At 36.9% G+C, this 21,909-nt stretch overlaps 1 protein-coding gene across 1 annotated transcript in view; it reads right to left on the bottom strand.

Annotated features, from left to right (window-relative positions):
- The window catches only part of LOC108775795 (sestrin homolog), a 39,872-nt gene extending 18,281 nt beyond the window's left edge, over nucleotides 1-21,591 (bottom strand). Inside the window, exon 1 of the mRNA XM_018542242.1 lies at nucleotides 21,234-21,591. Within this exon, the coding sequence (XP_018397744.1) occupies nucleotides 21,234-21,266 (33 nt within the window). The 5' untranslated portion in view covers nucleotides 21,267-21,591. The remainder of the gene's footprint in view (nucleotides 1-21,233) is intronic.
- Nucleotides 21,592-21,909: the final 318 nt, after the last annotated feature.

The raw sequence follows: 21,909 nt of genomic DNA, 5'->3' as shown, positions 1-21,909 counted from the left end.
GATTAGTTTTCGTGTAGTAATAACAATACTGCACACAAAATTTACTTTAGATCTGTTTTCTATAGCTGAACTTTTGGAAATTAAAGTGAATTACATGATATTTGGAAACGAGAAAAGTTCTAGTATATAGGTATAAAAAAAATTGATCTATATGAACATTTAGTACAAAGTATTTTTACGCGGCAAATTAAATTACACAACACAAAAAATGTACGAAATTTTAATAAATAATGAATAGTATTAATTCAACATTTACTCTTACGGTAAATAAATATTCATTAAGTAAAACAATGACAGTTAATAAGTCAAATTAATAGTTCTTACAACAAGAAAATAAATATACGTTTACATTTAATAAATGTTCAGTTAGTACTAGTTTCAAACGAATATTTATTAATATTTAGTACTTTTTTTTCTTAGTGTATATAAAAACATTAATTATACACTTCAATTGCAGTATATCCTGCTCACAAAAATCTAACGATACCACCGTGTAATATTAGTTCATGTCACGAGCTTGACTATCAGCTTAATTTTAAAACGCTTTATATATTATACACAACCCTCATCCGCTTGCCTTCAATTGCCATAATTTTACCGACTATTCTATATGATCCATTAATCAACCGCGGTTGTCAACGGAGGCTGATCATGTACACGAATGCAGTTTGATTATTGGTCATGGGCGAGGCACAGGAGAAGGGCAATAATCTCCGTAATAACCACAAATACTTCCAGTGTCGCGGGATCGCCACGGTATTACGAAATTATTTAACGAAAGATAACTGGCAGATGGGGATTATCTATCAGAAGACGTGACGTAGCACATAAAAAAAAAAACCAATTACGTCAACAAATGGGCGTATTGTCACGCTGCGTGAGTCACGCAGTATTTTTCTAATCAAATTTCCAATCAAATTTCTAAGTCACGCCACCTGGATTATCTTTAGCAGCAAACACAAATAACGTAATTACAAGGCCATTGAAGTAATCAATTATTTATTAACATTTCAATAAGTCTTTTGTTAATCAATTCGTTAATTATTAGACTTAAAACAACACATTGATAACTCTTGTAAAGTTATAGAGTAAACAGTGTGTTGTTGTCTCTAGTTTCATCTAAGACTATTTAAGTCTTATCAGAATTTAACTATTTATTGGCGTCAGTGATATCAGTTTCCGCGAAAAGTTCCCAAACGTCCCACACGCTTAGGCTTTTCACCACGATTTGCAATTGTCGGAACTGAAAGATGTCTTTATTACAAACAAAGTAATTATTTATTAGCCTTCGAACGAGCCTTTTGTTAATCGATCATGAACCATTATACTCATTTTAAAGAAATTTAAAAAACATATTGACTGGTTGATAAACCTCTTACAGAAAGTGAACAGTGTTTCCTCCTCTAGATTTATCTAATGTCTGTTCAAGTCTTATCAGAATTTAATTATTTATTGGCGTCGGTTGGTATCAGTTTCCGCGAAAAGAGTTCTCAAACGTGGCACGCTTATGCTTTTCATCATGATCTGCAAATTGTTAAAACTGAAAGATGTCTTTATTATGCAACGCGAGTCAACGAGTTCTTTCAAGACGGTTCCCTAGGCCGCGAGAGCGCGACTGCGCTACTTACACGCCCCATTACAATTCAATGGGCGCCGAGTAACTTCGTTTAAGCGCGATAAAACGCGCCGTGGCGAACTGTGCGCCGTTTATTTTATCATCGAGTTCGCGCGACAGCGCTCCAGATCCAGGTGAACAAAGGGGCTATTAGCTTCGCGATTTATCCACGCTCCGCTTTGTTGTCCGGTAATTGACGCTGTTCCGAACGCGAACGGACTCCGTTATAGGAAACCCGTCGTCGACCCGCCCGAGCGCACGCACGTTTCATGCCGTCGTGTCGGTTACTGCTTTGGAGGGTTTTCAACAGCCCTTCGCCACCCATTTCGACGCTAACGAAGTTGTTCCCAAGACAATACGGACAGAGTTATTCGCAAAATTTCGCGCAAATTGCCGCCGTAATGCCAAACTCGCGTCCATATGGCCCTCCTTTGTCCCCTTTAGTCCTCCTACAAAGACTCACAAATTTCATATTAATAGCTCCCTTCGGTATGCAGGAATACCGAGCTAACTGATATTTGATAAAAAGTTTTTTCTTTGGTTACTTTATTATATTTTATTCGTGTGAGATTGATATAATACGAGTGTTTTCAAACATTATTTTTTCTCACCTAATTAAAATTTTGTAAAATTGAAGAATAAAATGGCAAGAATGCACGTGATAATTTATTTTATGAATGTAGAATATAGTTTCGAAAAAAAACTTAATTACACCACGATCGAAATTATAACACCAAGTATTACATCAGCTTTAATTATTACACGCTTAAGAAATATTATCTTTCTCAGTTAAAGAAATAATTTTGTAAAATTCAAGTTTGAAGTAATAAGCATATAACAATAAAAGGATATAACAACTTATTTTATATAAATGCATATATTTTTGAAAAAGCTTAATTACATCACACACACAACACACACATCATCGAAAATATTATATGAAATATCACACCAGCTTCAACATGCTGTGACGATTAACAAATATTATTTTTCTCATATAGTTAAAGAGGCAATTTTGCAAAATTAAAGGATGGCAAAAAAACGTGCAATAATTACATGTTTTGTTCACTTGCTAAGTGATAAAATTGTCGTTTTTTAGTTGAAGAAAGAAATGGAAACATAAGGAAAAATGGAAATAACATACATATACTGTCATTTAAACATATTATTTTATTAGTGGATAAAGACTCGACGTAATCGAAAGTTTTTTTTGGCATCAAATTCTTTTTATTATTATTTATACTAATTTAACACTTCTTGTCTTTTTGTCCATTTTTTGGCTTTTAATCTCTCTCAAAATAACACATTTCAGAAACATTGCATTTCAAAATTAATATTACGAAAGTTAATGATCCGAAATATTGAAATTCAATTTTTAGAAAAAACATTGCTTTTTTTTAGTTATATAGTAACTGAGCGACTGGTTTTAAAAATGCATAGGAGATATATAATTTTCAAAAAATTTAATTATACAACACGATCGAAAATATTACACCAAGTATTACATCAGCTTCAATTATTACACGCTGTGACGACTAACGAACCTGTTTTGCAAAAAAAAAAAAATCATCAAAGAGTTCGGAGCGTGCTTTTTCGCCCCATTGTAGCGTACAAGTAGCGTGCTTTCAGAAAAACAGAGATGGAAAAGTTCAAAGGGAGAACTTCAACAACGTTGTTGCTCTCACCAGATGTTGACTGGACGAAAACGTAACGATCGTAAAAATCGTGCCTCGTCTACCACGCATCGACCACGGCCAGTACCTACTCGGATTCGTATCTCCACACGCCTGCTTCGAGGTGGTTTGGAAAACCTGACCTAATTTCGTAGCCGGCGCCGTCAATTATATCGTGTAACACGTGCGGCGCGTACTTCGCAACTCTCGTCACGTTGGTCGGGGCTAAATGCGAAGTCATATTCCCGCCACGTTTAAGTATAAGATGTAACGTTGAACCACACAGGATCATTTACATTAAACACACAGGATTTATCGATAAGCAGCACTTGTTCATTCCGGCTCACTCCGGATATGCCAGAAGATAAAGAAATGGCGTTCTATAGTGTGAAGGTAACGACGATTACGTAATCGAAGCTGAAAGTGAAGATAATAGAGTCGCGTTTGAGGTAAACTGAAAGGCACCAACCAATGTAAGGCACTAACTGAGATTTCACCGTGCGGATGTAATGCTTATTCAGCGTATACTTGTTGTCGGAAGTCGACGGTTCGCATATCGCGCGCAGCGAGCGAGAGAAGACAGAAAACACGACAAACAGTGCGGCGCGACAGGTGGGGCGGCAACGCTTGTTTAAAAGTCGATTCGATTGTTCGGTCATGCGTGCCCGGTTTCGCAAGCGGCGAGATAGAAAGATAGGCGAGAGAGAGAGAGAGAGGGAGAGGGGCAGGGGGAGGGAGGGAGAGGGAGATTCTGACGTACCCGCTTAGGACGCATGAAATGAAAATTTCATCGATCGCCGGAGGTATCCCTAGCCCGAGAGCGTAAATTGTGATGCCACTGTGCTTTATACGTATAGTAGAGCTGCCCCGAGCCATCGCCGAGTAAATCGAGACGGTAACTCCGCCGCGCACCGAGTACTAAGGATGAGAAAAATATGATCCCGGGTGAGCTTTATAAAATTCTACGCATGAATATTTAGTAGCGTATTTCACCACGCGCACACAACGGTGTTGTGAGACGTTACATAATGAATGTGTGTGTGTGTGTGTGTGAAATAAAATTTTTATATCATTTTCTCTGCGATTTTAGACGATAAAAGAAAGAAACCGGCTCCTGTTTGCTGTAACAGCGCCAAATCAACATTGCGACGAGAAGTCGCAATATCTCAGGCACGATGCGAGATAAAAATATTTTCGGAACGCACACAAAATCATTCTGTTTGCTGAGAAAAGTTATTCAATTAATTTTCTTCCTTTTAAGTAACGGTTATTATCTTCGATAAAGAATATTCTTAAAATATTACAAATTTTATAGAAAAACTCATTAATTATGTACTCAAAACAAAGAATTTATTTTCCTTTGATAAATATTATAAAATTGATCGAAGAAGCGACTTTACCATATATAATAAGCAAATCGAATTTGTTTCAATTTAATAATCTTAATCGAAATATTAATATTAAACTTATATACTCAGAATATATCCGAATAAATTTGATGCCTATATGGTAAACATGTGATTTACAGATATACTTTTGGAATACTTGGAACACACGTATTACTTACATACAATAAGTATCTTTCTGTGTGCAGAATATTTTTCGTTCGTGACAATGCATTCCAAATATAGGACACCTCACGACATCTCGAAAAAAATATTTTCATTTCATATATGCGTACAATGGTTCGCAGTTATTGACTCCGTTTTCCTTGGCACTCCATTCATGAAAAGTTGAGCCGGTGAACAGATTACCATAATTTCTCTTAGTTTCCTTATGCGGAAACACCGAAGTGACTTCGTCGTGCTCTCAAGTCCGCTTACATTAATTGTTTGAGCCTCGTTTCATCATCAGGCAAAATCTTTCCATTATCCCGTAGCGAGTTATAAGCGTCGTGAAATAATTGCAAAAATAAACCTCCAAGCCGGCATTACGAACGTGCGGCCGAGAGAAAACGAGAGAAGAAGAAGAAGAGAACGTGGAGACGTCCGAGAGGGATTTATACGACGTCCACGGTCGAGAAGCCGATTATTGGGAGGAAGGCCTTGTGCCACATTGTGTATCGCGTAAATCACTCCCACACGACATATATTGTCGCGTAAAGCCAAATTTTTTCACCTAATCGCGCTAGTGTTAGAAAAGAAGGTCATTCTCCTGTTACGTAACGCGCGATCATAGAAAATATCTCATATACTAAGCCTTGCGTGTTGCACTTCATATTGCGAGCAGATAAATAGCTTTGTGTTATAAAAAGTACTGACACTGAGAAAAGAGTCTAATAATAGTTAAGTAAAATAATTTCAATCGAATGTTCGGTTAATATAATCAAACGTTTAATATTATAAAACGTTATATAAATCGAACATTTGGTTGCTATTATGATTCTCTTTTTTAGAAAATTACGTATATAATTTATATTATAATAATTAAATTACAATTATACATTTAAACTAAAATCTCTATAACAGACTCTACGTGTGGCTCATCGTTAGATAAAGGAATTGAACGTTTAGTAGAGAAAGTTTGATTGAATCGCGACTATCGGCGGCGCTTCAGCTTCAATACCTCAGCTTCTCAACGACAGACACGCCCGATTTCATCGACCACTATGTACGTAAAGCGAAATGAGGGAACCCGACGTATCGGTTAAATTTATTCGCGCCGTTTGCGAAATCGAGCGCGAGGCGACCGCCAATGCGAACGACGGTATTATCGTAATATCCGAAGCGAGTAAAATATGCGTGGAGTGCCGTTGAATTCGATAGGAAGCGAAACCCGAATTGACGTTATGAGAAGCGCGATATAACGTTAACTCGACGGCTAAATTGTAATCGCGTAAAATGCAAAGCAGTTGTCCGAATGACGTTATTTTACACCGACGTGAATTCGCGTCGCGTATCGACAATCATCTCTACTTTCAGCGTTTATGAAATGCAGTAATTTATTTTTCGTTTACCAATAATCCATAGAAATTATTAAAATGACAGGCATTATTTATTATTCGTCTTTTGTATTGAAAATAAAAAAATAATGCTCGAAAAATAAATTAAATAAAAAGTAAAATTTTATAATACGCGTTTTTTCGAGGCGTCCGACGCGTCATCAGTGTTGATTAATAATATCCAATTCTTCAAGAGATCTTCCAAAGGCTTTTAATGTGACTTTTACATCGCGGAGAAATTATTCCCAAATTATACTTATTTCGCCTTTCGAAAAGTGTTGCGTACAGAGAATTGCCGTGGGTCAAAAAATGGACATGAAAAGAGAAGTTAATGGCAGTCGATTCGTGAAATCAGGCGGCCGTTAACGACAATAATCATCGGCTATGGAGAAGTGTATCTCCATTGAAGATATGGAGCAACGTGCCAATTACGTGCGGAGGCATAAGCGAGAATTAAAGTGGCATAAAGAAGCCATGGGTTTTTATTGCCGTGCTACGTGACTAAATAGGAGAAGTCACGGACGAGCAGGAGGAGAAGAGAAGGGGGGCAGAAGTGTCGTAAGAAGCGGAAGGGAATGATAGACCACGATGTCGCGAATCGCCACCCACGCAGGGATTAATTGCAATCTACTGCGATACGGCTTAATTAAGATCAACAATTAAGCGGACGGTGTTGTACGGCTCGCGCCCGCCGTGTCCGGCAATTGGACGTATCCAACAATTAGCGGCTGTTCTCTCTTTACCTCGTCCGACCCTCCCCTGTTTCCCACAGACGGGCCGATTAGCCTGCTACACGATCCGAACGATACGAATGTATGCACCGACGTTGTATGCATAACAATGCAACTGCGAGATATGAGCGCCGGCCGGCTCGCGTGTCCGCGAGCAAGATACACAGGGTGTCCCGGAATCCGCGACACGTATCTGAGCAATTTAAGACCACTTGCGAGAAGCGAGCGTTTCTCATACTAGTAATAAATTTCCCTTTCTACTCTTACTGGTCGATTTCTGGAACACTGTACGCAACGATTGTATCAGCGCGTACACACACGTTTCCAATTAGCCGTTATTACGAATGTATAGGTTGTTACACCGGTCGGTAAATCGAAATGTCAAAGAGATATTTCGGTATTGATATCTTTCTGCTGCAACGTGCAACGCCTTATCGCACTTAAATGCAAAAGTGGTAAGCGAGACGTTTCGTTTAAAATAATATTATTTAGCTGTGCCTATAAGACTTCCCCCGTAAAATAACTAATTTCCTTAATAAAGTATTGATTTCAGAGTGAAAGGATAAAATAAAAGAAGATATTCTACATCTTTTATGAATGTAACCTTTTGTTTTTATATATTATGAAGAAACTAATATTTGTTTGTACATTTATTAAACATCAAAAAATTATATTTATAATTAAAAAAAGATCAAAATATATTTTAAAAAATATAATTTTCTTATGTTTAGTAATATTCAATAATATGTCTGAAATAATAATGTCGTGTAATAAATGCATATTTTCTTTTGCAACGTTTTTGATAAGCGCTCTACTTTAAAACAAACGTCCGACTTCATAACCGATTACTTTAAAGTCTCATTTTTCAAAGCGTTCGCTTCGATAGATAAGAACAGAAGCAATTTGCTTTATTTTATGTGACTCACGTAGTCTTCGAGCCCCGTCATTTGGGATACTATCAGAACGGCTGTAATAGACGGATCTATCAAAGGCGAATCGACTTTACCCAAGTAAAACCCTGTTCGATATATATCGTTATAATATTATGGAGAAATTATTTGACAATCCTCAAAGCTCCCAATATACTATGTTGGCTAATGATGTAAAAATTATGAATATTGTGATAATTTTTTACACTAAAAAAAAAATTGCAAATTTTTGTTACTAAAATATACCGCAATAATTTCTTATTACTCATCAAAAATATCAAAAATACGTTTGCAATCGAATTATGTCTATTTCATCATCCATTTGTGAGGTCGATGATTCCGCTTATATAACGATACAAAAAAAAAAAGAGGCAGACTGCACCTTGGATAACCAAGAAGACATTCTGCGGTCATCGACATTTTCTTCAGAACGTGTTTGCTACAATTGTGATAACGTTTACTTTTCAATGCCACTTTATTGAAGACAAGCAGAGGCATTATATTATTGCAAGTATTAAAAATTTAATATATCGGGTGTTTCGCGTCATAAAAATGTATCGTAGGAAAATGCTCGAGTAGGTTTACATTGAATTGTACGGAATCGTGAAATTTTATTAAACGTTGTATTATATCGCAACATGCAACATCTCGTCGAAATACATATACATGTATCCTATTTTTGATTGCTTCCTCTTAAACAAAACCGATGATGAAGTTTTGTTTAACCTCAACACGATACTTCTTTGCTAGCAAGTAACGTGCAGTCTTTTATATGTTATTTGTTATATTACTACTTCTCTCAAAATAATAAATTAATTTAAGAAAATGGTTATATTCACTGGTTATATCTTGATACTTTACTATATTAATATTTGAAATTGTCAACTTATAGCCCATGTATTTTTTATGTTCAAGAGAATATTATACATATATAATTATTACTAACATTATAACAGCAATAACCATAAAAATAGAGTTCCTAACGTAAATTATTATATTATGCAATTACAGTCACGAATATCAAATACTTTTTTCTCAGTGCAGTTAAATAAAACCAGCTAAATATATAATTTGATAAATTATATAATATATTTAGAAAACTGTGACAACTAAATAAATATAATTTAGAGAATTACATTTTTTAGGTTGTTTAGAAAGTGTCGTGTAAATCAGGCTTTAGCGTGAGACGAGCAATAACGCCGCGAGTTATGGCACTTGTTTGCCTGGCCTGAAACAACACGTCTTCTCCATCTGTGAGCAAGAGTGTGTCCGTCGAAGTGCCGGCCGGTCTTATCACACACATATGCGTGTACGCGTATATACGTGCGAAACAAGGCGTGCGCGGGCGCAGCTTACGTACGAAGTCTCCGGGAGTCTGGCCAACCCAGCAATTTCACTTGAGCCACGATTAACACAAAACACTCCGCTGAATCGCAAGGGACTAAATGGCATGAAATGATGTATTAATGCGTACTTTGTGCGTAACACGCAAACAAAATGATTTATCGAATACCTAGCTAAAAGTAGATGAGTAAATATTCGCTTTCTAAGCGAGGGAGACAAGTGTACGAGTTAAAATTAGGACAGGTCTAATGTATGCGCGAATTACAAGCTACACAATTCAATATTAAATATACGTAGTACGGTAGTTCGAGAAAAAGTGCGACCATTTGCGAGCGGAGCGGATCAATTATCGCCGTTATGGATCGGTAAACCGATTCGCTCGATAGCGAAGGACGTGTAAAAAATATCTCTCCTCCTCGGCGGGGAAAACAACACAGCGATAAAGAAATTAATCTCGTGCGAGATTTATTGCGACCATTGTGGCGCGAAACACCGTGCTAAATCTGGAGTAATCGATGAAGAATTGTGGAGAAAGTGACGGATATCCGCGCGATTTAATGATAAACAGGGTTGACTGTAAGACTCTTTCCATTAGAAGGGATGGAAAATATGAGCAGCTTTGCGGATCTCTCTGCTGAAATTACTGTGAATTTATGTGAAAGTGCAACCGATAGCGACGTTTGAAAACATTTTTAGTGGAAAATACAAAAGTACTATTTCATTCTTATCAATAAACTATTGCATTGCAAAATATGTATTTCGATATAAATAGTTTTATAACTTTATGCTGCATGGCATCTAATTTTACGGAGTGTTAAAAGGATGACGCAAGAGCAGTCGAGCAGTCAATTCGAGAATCGGCACACACACTTACGCGCGCACGCACACAAAAATGATTTCCCTGTCACAACTGCTCGGACTTGTTCAAGAAGGCTAGGAATTCCGCTTGTCCGTGGATCGACGAAGGGCCCTATTCATTCCACACAGTGGCGTAGATACAAATCGTTATATCGTGCGAGAAACATCGTTATCCCGAAAGAGATAATACAAAATTTGATACTAATGGATCTTTTCATTTATCTTTACGAGCGGTGAAAGCCAATTTTGTATTTTTCTACTATACATTGTATTAAAACTAAAATCACCGTTCACGATTACAGTACGTTTTAGATAACGTGCAATATAAATAGAAAAAAATTAAAATAATGCACTCGTCCGTCTATCTAGCTTCGACAATTAATTTAAAGCAATTATAATTTAAATATTCAAATAAAACTCGGATAAAATTATTCCGTTTTCCGAACGTCTTTATCGCTCTTGTCTTTTCTCTTCACCACAGATAAAAGTATAATCTTAAGATGTCATAAACTAATCAAAGGCCAATATTCATAATCTGTTCTTAAGAGTATCTTAAGTAACGTCTCAAGATGCTGATACGATTATATGGCCGGTATTCATAATCGATTCTTATATTTAAGGTTGTCTTAAGTAAAATCTTAAAATATCATAAGATAATCAAAGGGTCGTATTAGCATCTTAAGACATTACTTAAGACGGTTTTAAAATAGAAACCAATCGTGAACGCTGGCTTAAGAGCCAAATTAGTATCTTAAGACGATCTTAAAATAAGAACGAACTATGAATGCTGCCCTTAGTTACGCCACTGTCTTGAAATCGTACGGATCAGCTCGAGCGTGTAAACGTCATCCACCGCGACTGAATAATCTAAGGTGCGTCTCTCGGCTACACGTGTCCGCGTTACAACTCTCAAGGACGCCCGAATTCTGTCTCTGTGCGCTGTATTATGCTCGGCGAATACCGAATTGGCCGATTATTATCGACACAATTCTTCCCTTTCGGCCACTTAAACCTTCGACCTGGGTCGTGCCCAAGTTTTTAATCGCAATTTCAAACACTGGAACCAGTCCAGAACCTATTATGTTGTACTCGTTCACTACTACCTATTATTTCGGAAGAGAACTATCGGATGATGCATTATAGAACGACAAAAGATGTCTGGAATAGACGTTGTTTCTTATTCGCTGCGTCATTGTGTTATATAATATATATAAAAAATAAAATATATATAAAAAATAAAAAGAAGAAATTATATATTTATTTAAAGATGAGGATACCTACGTATTTTTTTTAAATTGTATATTAATATAAATAAAATATTTTAATAACTCTCACACGAGTGTAGGTTTGAAATTGATAAGAACGTGTAGATACAACTAATCCACAAATAAATGTGATAATGCCTAATATTAGCTGTGTTTTCAAAGTACCCAACAACACGAGCAAACAAATTAATCAGCAGGAAGCGGACATCTTTCTCTCCTTGTTGAGTCGAGTCACGCGAGTGATCTGTGCTTCGAGACATATCTACCGATATCGGGCTTCCAAGGTCACTCGGATAAAATCCGATAATTTAATTCGAACGATTTGGTCGGTCGATTTTCAGAGCTGAATACTCCTTCTCTTCCCCTTCTATCTCTCGTTCTTTCATGGACGCTGGACGCCATAGTTGTCTTCTCGAGGAACATATTTCAACACGAAGAAAGATACTGCTACTGAATATACAAGGTGGTTCTTAATTCGTAAACAGTTCGTTTCTAACTCTTTCATGGTAGATTTTTCAAGCCAACAATATCCGAATAAGATTTTTAGTATAACAATTAAAAAAATGTTTTCGGTAGAAATAATTGGCTCGTTAAAAGAAAAAAGAATTCGTCATTAAGAATTAAGGGAAGAATTTGTCTCAGAGACATCTTGTAAAAAAAAAAAGAGGCGGAGGCTGAGAAGAAGGGAGGGTGATGCCAGAGGGAAAATAAACTCAGCTGAAAAGTACAAGAACGAAGATTGGAGGGCAAGGAAAAGGAGGGAGGAGCGAGTTTGCGAACAAAGGAAACTTCGCGGGTTCGATGCCCCTTTCTTATCAGTAAATGGCACTGTTATAGTCAAGGCAGCGGGGGCGGTCGTCTCATTGGTTGCCGTCGAGGTCGACGTCATCGTATCGATTGCCGGTCTGCCACGTGACAGCCAGACGTTTCTCTCTCCCACGTACTCCGCTCTCTCAGTCCGTCCTCCTCGTACTTAGGATAGCTTGTGTCCCACTGGCCGATTCGAGGCCGAAGCACACAAAGAACCCCTCACCTCCTCGTACCGAACTAGGAAGCACGCGAGTATAGTTTTGCTTTAGTCATGAATCTGGACGAGTCCAGAGATTCCGGAAGACGCGTTTCGAATATCCAATTATTGATTGCAAAATGACATTCGTATAACTCGCAGAATAAAATCAAGAAGAACAGTATCGATCTTGAAAATAAAAACTATAAACAGAGTAAAAATAAGTTTTACGCAATCGAAGCCTAATCAAAACAAAGAGCCTCGCACTAATTGCTTGAAAAATCTCGATAAAACGAATTAATTTTCACATATAATGTAGCTTACAATATGATGAACAAAAAATGTCATGGATACGAGACTCGATAGGAGATTTTTGAACTATCGTGTATCAAAAAAGCTCTATGAGCACCAATTTTATATCTTGGATATTTTGGATAGTTCAAAAATTATCTGTTATTGATTGAATCTTGTCCACAATACAGTTTATTCATTTTAATAAGCTACATTATATGTGAAAATGTATTCATTTACCGAGACCTAATTTCATACAATTAGTGTGGAGTCCTTTCGGTCTCGCATTTACACTCGTTGCAGTTTCACATGATGATTTGGCTCCATTTCGTGAAACTTATTTCTAGATTGTGTTGTGAGTTAATTTAAGTGATAAGTATAAATATAATGCACGATGTGTACACGAAAAGAACAGTTTTGCTAAAGTATCTAAAAATTTCACCAGATACAAAATTGAACATAATTTTGTTGGATCATTAAAATAATTATATACATACAATATTCAAATCGGTTATTAAAATGTCCAAACTTTTTGCAGCATTGCTCATCGCGTTTGAGATTCTTGCGTAATTATCCTGATCCAAAATTACTTTCAGATCTATATGTGCTAAATTTTTAGATATTTTAGCCAATTGTTCTTTCTGTGTGATGAAGATGAGCCAAAGTATTTCCAAGCCATATAAGAAAACGCCAAAATCAGATAGCCTTTTGTCCGAAACCTTGAATTCTTCCCAATCTATTTACGGAGTACCGTTAACTTGATTAATAACAGAACGTGAGCGTCTATTAATATTGCCACCAATAAATTCTCAGCGATATATTCTCAATTTTCTCGTACGCCAGACCGATATCATCAGTTTACGTAATCGCTAATCGTAATTTTACCGCGGTGGTAGCAAACTTATTGCAACGAGTTCGCCCACCAGTTACAAAAGGAAAAGACTAAAACTTGCACCCGGTTTTGAAACGTTCGCGAAGAAAGAACCCTCGTCTTTCATTCAGCAAAAGGCTTTTACATCGCCGTTGTGACGGAAAAAAAAAGAAGAAGAGAAGTCGAGAAGAATTCTACTGCGGGTGGAAGACAAGGAGCAAGACGCGAATGAGAAGAGCGAAGACGGCCTATGACCGGTCATAAACAACATTGGAAACCAGAACTCAGATCTCTGAAACCAGTTCCAACGCCTGGAAAACAATTTTACGACGTCGAGGGAGCACGGTAAGATGGAAGAAAAGGAGAAGAAAGGGAGAAAAGGGAATGAAGGGGGATGAGCAGCGTTTATTTCCGCTTTAGGGACGGTTCCATAAGATGACTGAAGGAATATGCGTATATTAAGAAACATAAGTCCTTGAATATGTAAAACACAGCGAGAAATGCGAAAAAAATTTTAGTCTCCTGCATTATGAATAGTGTGAAAGTTTCTATCGAACAAAACGAACGATTTTAGTAAAGTATCTAAAAATTTAGCTAACACAGATCTGAAAATGGAGCATTAAAATAATTATGTAAGAATTTCAAGCATGAGTGATACTAAAAAAAATTGACATTTTAGTAATCAGTAATTTATACAATTATTTCAATATTTCATCAAAACTATTTTTAAATCTAACTTAAATTTTAAAAACATCAAAAACCGTATTTTTCTGTGTATATATATAAAACGTATATCTAACATACACACAAGATGCTCGATGTATTTGATGAAAAGAGAGGATTAAAATGATATGACGTCTGATAATATTCTGTCAATGGTAAAATCCGAGGTAAAATCATTTTATTTCTCAACAGAGAATACCGTTCTGTTCATCCACTACGAACACCTCATGTAACAACCGAGATCTTCCGATTCTCGTTCGACAGACGGAAGTGAATTTCAGAAGAAGGCTGCCGTATATACGGAGTAATCGTGACATATATCTCGACAGAGACAGAGATAATGGAGGTGCGGGCGAGAAATGAGAAAAAAAAGTAAAAAGGAAGATTCGATAACCGTGTTCTCGTATCCCGGCGGGGATACGAGTCACCGCCGCTGGGACGTATACTCGTCAGGTTCGTGTTGAGAGATACAAGGAGAAGAAAAAGGGCTGGAAAAAAGAAGGGAAGAGAGAAATCGAATGTACACTCGGTGGCGATAAAAATAGACGAAGTCGCGTCTGATGTGCAAAGGTAGGTAGCTGCTTAATTTCGTCTCTTCGAAATTCGCCTCGAACGAAAACAACGGACCACGAAAATGCACCGGACGTGCGCGAATTTTCAATTTCTCGCAAAAATTAAACCGGCGACGTGTTCGATATTGCGTAACTATAGTAAGTGACCACTTGAGAGAAGTGCGAAAGTAAACGATGTGCACACACATCGACGTCCGGTATCCGTGATGGTGAGGTTGCACGAAGTCATTAGGGAGCTAAGTAATCAAGTTCTTTTTTTTTCTCGTTTGTTTGAAAAAAATAAGGTTGGAAAAAGTATAAGAACCGGCCGCGCATCATTGTTGCTTACAGTTGCGGTTACATAATAATTAGCACGTTCCAGCTACAAAATTAGCAATCTAAATCAACAGTACTAGTCATAGCCGTTAATGGATTCTTGGTGAACAACGAGTTGATCACCTTGAATTAAGAATTTCGCTATTTGCGTTAATGAATAACGACAGCGGATGCATGAAAATTAAGTATAATCGAAAAGCCCTGGATGTTGCATCAACAGTAAGTAAATTTTGGTTCGGGTTTCTTATTGCCTAGCAAGGTCTATCGTCTTCGATCAGGCGAGGGATGAGGAAAGGTGTCGATGGAATCGAGGAAGATGAACCTCGATAGCACCACCTTCTCATAAGAGGCGTTTCAGACACGTACCTAAGGACGTACCAAAAGAAACATCTGACAACGCGTTTAAAATTTAAGGAAGAAAAACCTTTTATAACTCTTGAATTTTTCCTTTCTCATGTATTTTATGTATTTGCGTGGGCAAACCGAATAAATATCTTTTTGTTTAAACTTAAATAAAATTAAGTCATAAATGAGAAATATTATAATTCGTTAATAAAATTTAATAAAGTTCAGTAGAATTAATTTCGTTAAAAGTAATTTGAATTCTTAATATAATAAAATTAGTTTAAATTAGTTTCTTTTTTTTTTTAATAAAGTCAGATTATATCACTATGGTATTCATTACAGATCCTAAGAATGTTACTATTAAAAATGATAATCGCACGTGATAAAGATGGACGTTCTATTACGGGATGATGTATGCTCAGGGACGAAATGCTTGTTAATTTGATGTTGAGACTCGAGCTGACGAAAGAGGGATGAAGCTGACGCAAGATCGAGAATATCATCGAAAATACTGTCTCACGTTTTACTCCTACGGAGGACAAGTTATGCGAAAACACAGCTGCTTCCTGAAAGCACGTAATAGAACGTTCGCAATTTCATGGCATGCTTGGCGGCAGTCGTAAAAATAGACAAGGATGAATATTCACGCCGACTTTGTTTACGAGGAATCTCTTAGGGACTCCTAGAAAACAGTTTAAATTCGTAGCTCTAAACGAGCGGTAATTTAATAGCCGTAAACTAGCAGACTATTCTTATACTCGCCAATAATTTAATCATCGCATGCGAGACCAACAACAAAGCATAGTTACAAAATAACTAGTGAGATTTATGCACGCAATACATGACCTCTGGAAATTATATGTATAAAAAGATAATATGCTTACATGAAAGAAAACAAATATTGCGGCTTGTATTTATCAGTTTCGTAAGTCACGTAGCAACAAACTGTATCGACTCTGTTGATACGGTCTATTTTTTTTTTTTTACTACAATTAAATTTTAAAGCTCGCTTTTAAAGCTTTTAAAAAAAATTATGTAAACACAAGCGATTAAATTAGATGACTATCTGATTTGTCACCTGATTACTAAGTCATCATGATAGCTTATCAGACGGGGCACATGGCGGAGCAAAAATCGAAGACCAATTTAAACGCGAAGGTACTATCTAAACTAGCAGGGGTAGGTACCACAACGCTTTCATTCGGGTAGAATTAATCTTGTACAAATTAATCACTGCGTACCATTTGATTAGTGGACTGGAATTATCGAAGTTGGCAAGCAAGCGAGATATAAAAACATTTAGACTTTAAGATAAATAAAACTAGAAAATATGATTTTGCTGAAAGATTTAAAATTTTGCGGAATACAGGTCTGAAAATAGTTTTGTTGGACCTTCGAGATAATTTTATTAGAAATTTAAATCGATTGCTAAAATTTTTTTTTATACTGCTTATCAATTTTTAGTCTTCCACGTAATTATTTTATTAAAATTACTTTCAGATCTGTGTACATCCAGCAAAATTTATTTAAATATTCCAGCAAAATCGTTCTTCCCGTGTGCAAATATACATATGTATGATAACGATATGCTTATATTGTTATCGACGATGATACTCACACATCCCGTAAAAGCACGTTATGAGGATTATCATGAAAGTTGCGTAAAACTCGGAAGTGATTCGTGCGCGTTCGACATCGATCGTCCGAGAATAAAAAGAATGGAGGTTGCATGGCAACAATGATTTTGCTGATGTGTTAAAAAATTTAGCTAGATGCAGATCTCTGAAAATAATTTTGTTGAACTATTAGAATAATTATGTAGGACGTTCAAACTGGTTACTATAGAATATTAAAACTTTTTGCAGCATTGCTCATCATACTTAAGTTTTTTTTTTTCTAATTAATTATTTAATTTTTATATAAATAATTAAAAAAAAAAGTATTAAGAAAAAGAGTAAAGAATAAAGAAAATTATATAATTATTTTGATGATTCAACAATATTATTTTCAGATCTGTATCTATCTACATTTTTAGATGTTTCAGTTAATTCGTTCTCTTTCCATGTTCCTGTTCAATTTCAAATATGTCATAATATGCTTACAATTTAAAAAAATATGTTGTAGACAAGTACAAATCTGAAAATATACTGTTAGCCTAAATTCTCTTTGGTGTAAAATCTTACTCTATCAAACTCCAAAGATTGAAAATTGAGCCTGTCTTGAAAAAGAGTGGCTCAATTTTCAAGAGTGAGATTTCACTCAAAGCGAGATTCACTTCAAAATTTTTAGACAATACGTATACATAAGTTGAAAAACTAAGAGTCTTACATTTTTCAAGGAGGTGTGAAATTACGTAGAGAGGAGCAATTTTAATAACACTGTTTTTCACGTTATGTTGACCAGCTTTTCTTAACATGTCAAATTCGAATCATCATACATAGCACATACCGTCTAAAATTCCTCCTTTACACAATTATCACATGATAGGATCAATTAATCCACAAAAGATTTCCACGTATATCATTCGATTTCACATTCGAATTGCCACTACTTACTTCCTACTAGTGAAATCACGAGAAACTGACTGCTTGGCATGGAGATCAGTACCGTTAAAAGGGAGAACTCGACGTTTCTAAAAAAACCAAGAAGACGAACCGCAGAAGACTCAGTGATGTTATCTCGGAGCGAGATCGGCATGCGATTAATCAGGTAAGGCGGACGATGGAATGAGAGAAAAGGAGCGAATAAAACAAACGCGTAAACAGGGAAGAGGAATTATGTGCTCGTCACTGTTAAATCCCGAAGACTGCCGACCAACCAGAAACGCTGAACACGATCGCGCGACTCTCGTCTACCGTCTCTATCCGTCGTCAACGTATCTCTCTGACATCATCCTTCTTGCTCCCGCACGGGCAAGCAGGTCGACCGGTCGCGGCCAGCCTCTATCGCTCCTTCACCAGCGCGTTATTGTAGCTCTATTTCTGCCGATGAGCTGCTGAGAAAGGTCTCGGTGACTTTTCAAATGTGTGCCGGCCGGCCGGCATGTGTAGGAGGAAGAAAGCCGAGGACAATCGGAGAGCAATCAGACATCGGATGGCGAGCGAGCGCGTTGACAAAAGGTCCGTTCGCGTTGCTTGCACTTTTTGCACTCAACATCTTCACTTTTCTTTCTTTTCAACGCCTGAATATTTATCTCATTTTAAGTGCACAAATTTTAGGGGGGGGGGGAGGGGTTTCAAAGCAACGCGAATAAACCTAATTATTAATTTTATCCTTTATTTCCAATTCCAACCTAACGAAATATGAATCTTCTATCGCTTCATAGGTTATAGTTATAGGTGACATTCTACACATAGTTTACATCGTTTACGCGTAATGTGTGCTATTTATATTTTACGCGTAAACGCACAACCTGTACTGCTGTATTTTAACCAACCTGAATTACCCCGGAAAAAGATTTATACCGGAATTAATGCCACACGCGAGAATTTTTATCGCTCATTTCAATCCAAGAGCGAAGGGATATTTCTGGTATTCAGTATCGCTTAGATTTAAATGTATGTATACACGTAAGGCAGTCATGTATGTCTATTACATTCCGCTGTCAGTTTGAAAAATTAAAGGAGATTAACTCGGGAGTAATTACTTCATTTTTTATTACGTAAATGATTACCTTGAATGTTTTTTACATCCCAATTAAAATAATTAATATTAATGTATTGTATATTATTGATTGATTTTCGATTCAATTTATTTAAGAATATTATGAATAAAATAAATATGACGAATTTGCTCAACATTTTTAGAGAAATAGTAAGTAAAAAATCAAATAAATGTTACATGGAACGAGTACGTTAAATTGCTTATTATAACAGTATTTCCAAAAGATAAAGATTTTAATTCATACAACGCTTTTTTATTGCGGGTTTTCGAAGAAATTGCTTTTTTAAAGATTCGTAAGAAATAGTTTTTAGAAGAGAAGTAGATGTGTTCAAAAAGAAAAACTTCTTATTTATATTTTCTCACCTGGGATGTAAAAAACACTTTAGATAATAACCGGGTTAAAGGAAAAGTTTCCCGTGGTCGAAACAGACGAAACGATGTATAAAGAGGCCAATTATGGACGACCATTAATGCTGATTAACCAATATTGTAACGGTGCGAAAAACAAAATATGTAACGATAGCATGACGAAAGAGCGTGACACATTTCGTAAAGCAGTAGTTTTATCATCGCTTGAGCGCGTTTATCTAGTTTTAAAGGCATTTACGTGCGACAATTACAGATATGTGTATATCGGAATACATATACATAAACCATTTTGTACAAATATTTGAGGTAACATGCGCAAGAGAGACTCTTGCGGAGAGAATGCGATTAACTTTAACAACGCGATATTTACCACGATGGAAATGTTTTTATCAGCGACTCAAAGTGCTTAATACACCTCGCATGGAAAGTTTCAAAGAACCGGAAAGTTATCGAGTCGATCTATGATGCGCGTTTCCAAGCTCTTATAAAGAAAAGGATCTCTCGATTGCAGAAACTAAAAAGATCTTATAACAGAATCTGCCCACGAGCGATTGTCTTAAAATCCTATGTGAGAGAAAGGTACACATACATATGTATATATGTGTGTACGCACGCACGCACGCACGCACGCACACATATATATCATATGTATATACAATATACATGATGAAAAAAATATCCGGAATTAATTGGAGTTCCGGTCAAAAATGGACAAAACAAAATTTTTTTGGCTAAAAAAGATTTTCTTAGATATTCTCTCTCTCTCTCATTATTATAATCAGAATCTTCTAATTGATCCATTTTCAATCAGGCATTTTTCTCAGTGTACTTTCTCCAAGTAAATATTATTTTATTTTAACTTATACTATCTAACTTTTTAATCTTAATTAAAATTATAGAATGAGACAGAAGAATAAATTAAAATAGGATACAGTAGAAACCTTGTTTTTAGAAAATAAACATTATTATGTATATAATTAACAATTTTATTATATGTATAATTCGCAATTTATTAAAAAAAATAATCAACTGAATAATAAACTGTATATACCACAAAATTATCTTACCTAACAACTTGTGTAACAATTAAAATATATTATCGTAAAAAAAAGGACAAAAATGAAAAGCTGTATTAATTTAATGCACAAAAAGTATTCGTAAGTGCGAAGGCGTGCAAAGCTCTTTTATTTGTATTAAGACAGAATGTAGTTGTATAAAATATTGCTGATTAATATTTTTTTTATTTTCAACAAGTACAGCTTTTTTTTTTAATAAAAATTTCCGTTGTATCGACTTTTCTTGCATTCACTGTATCTATAAGGAGGAAATATGTATGTATATAAATACATACATACAAATAATTATACCTCTCTCTGTCTCTCTCGTATAATTTTGACAAACTCGCTCGTGACTCTGTTATAGGATCTCCAACAGGAACTTTCCACTTGTTGCGAGCCGGCGCCGGCTTGATTGTCCGCGTCGTCGAGAAACGTCGATGCTCGCTCTCCTCCGATTTCCGGAGTTCGGGGATAGTCTCTCCTGAGAGAGCGAGAAAAGCGTTCGAACGGTCGCCGGACACTCGCACGTCCGCCAGGTGACAACGGGCGTCGGGTCGATACGTGCGACGCCCGACCTCCGCCGCACCGAGCGGAAAATTTCCCTCGAAAAAGACGAGCGAGGGGACAAAGAACAAAAAAAAAGGAAAAAAAAGAAATGACTCACGTCATTCGGTCCAATTTGACCCATGCTGCCCATGCTGCAGGCACCACGATCCGCGATCGTATCCGCCGACTGCGGGTCGTTCTCGTTGGCAATGGGAATCTTGAAGGCCTTTTGATAAACACACTGACCAATAAAAAAAATACTCGCAGGCACACCCCGGCTGACGATTGTTCCTGATACTCCGCCGCTACTCTCCTCTCTCTCTCTTTTTCTCCCTCGATCTATTTATTTATCCTTGATAGATCACGCGAACACGACGACGACGAGATTCGCCGACGCGTGCGAGATTCCGACGCAGTTTAGCGAACAATTATCAGTGTTATCACCGGCGATTTGGCAGACCGGCTTCGACACGACACGTCCGTCGATTGGCACTACAAGTAACGAGGAGTAACGTAGCGTAGCTACAACCAGTCATAATATATCACAAAGGGGAAGCTGGGCTCCTCTCGGAAACTCGGGACGACGGAGGCGGTGGAGACGCGAAAGACGCGGGAGAGGCGTCAATGCGTGTAAACCGGCACAACGGCGAGAAAGGTCTCGGAAAACGCGAGAGAATCGGGTTACGCTGAGTATTATAGGCACACAGCCGGTCGAACGATGAAGCGAGAAACGTTCCACCCCAAGCGAGAGCCGGTTGCTAACTGACGCCGCCGAGCGATGCCAAGCGAGTCGA

This window comes from Cyphomyrmex costatus, unplaced genomic scaffold (assembly GCF_001594065.2).
Source record: "Cyphomyrmex costatus isolate MS0001 unplaced genomic scaffold, Ccosl1.0 scaffold32, whole genome shotgun sequence".
NCBI lineage: Eukaryota > Metazoa > Arthropoda > Insecta > Hymenoptera > Formicidae > Cyphomyrmex > Cyphomyrmex costatus.
Note: the sequence above shows the minus strand (reverse complement) of the source record. Positions and strands in the feature narration are given on the sequence as shown.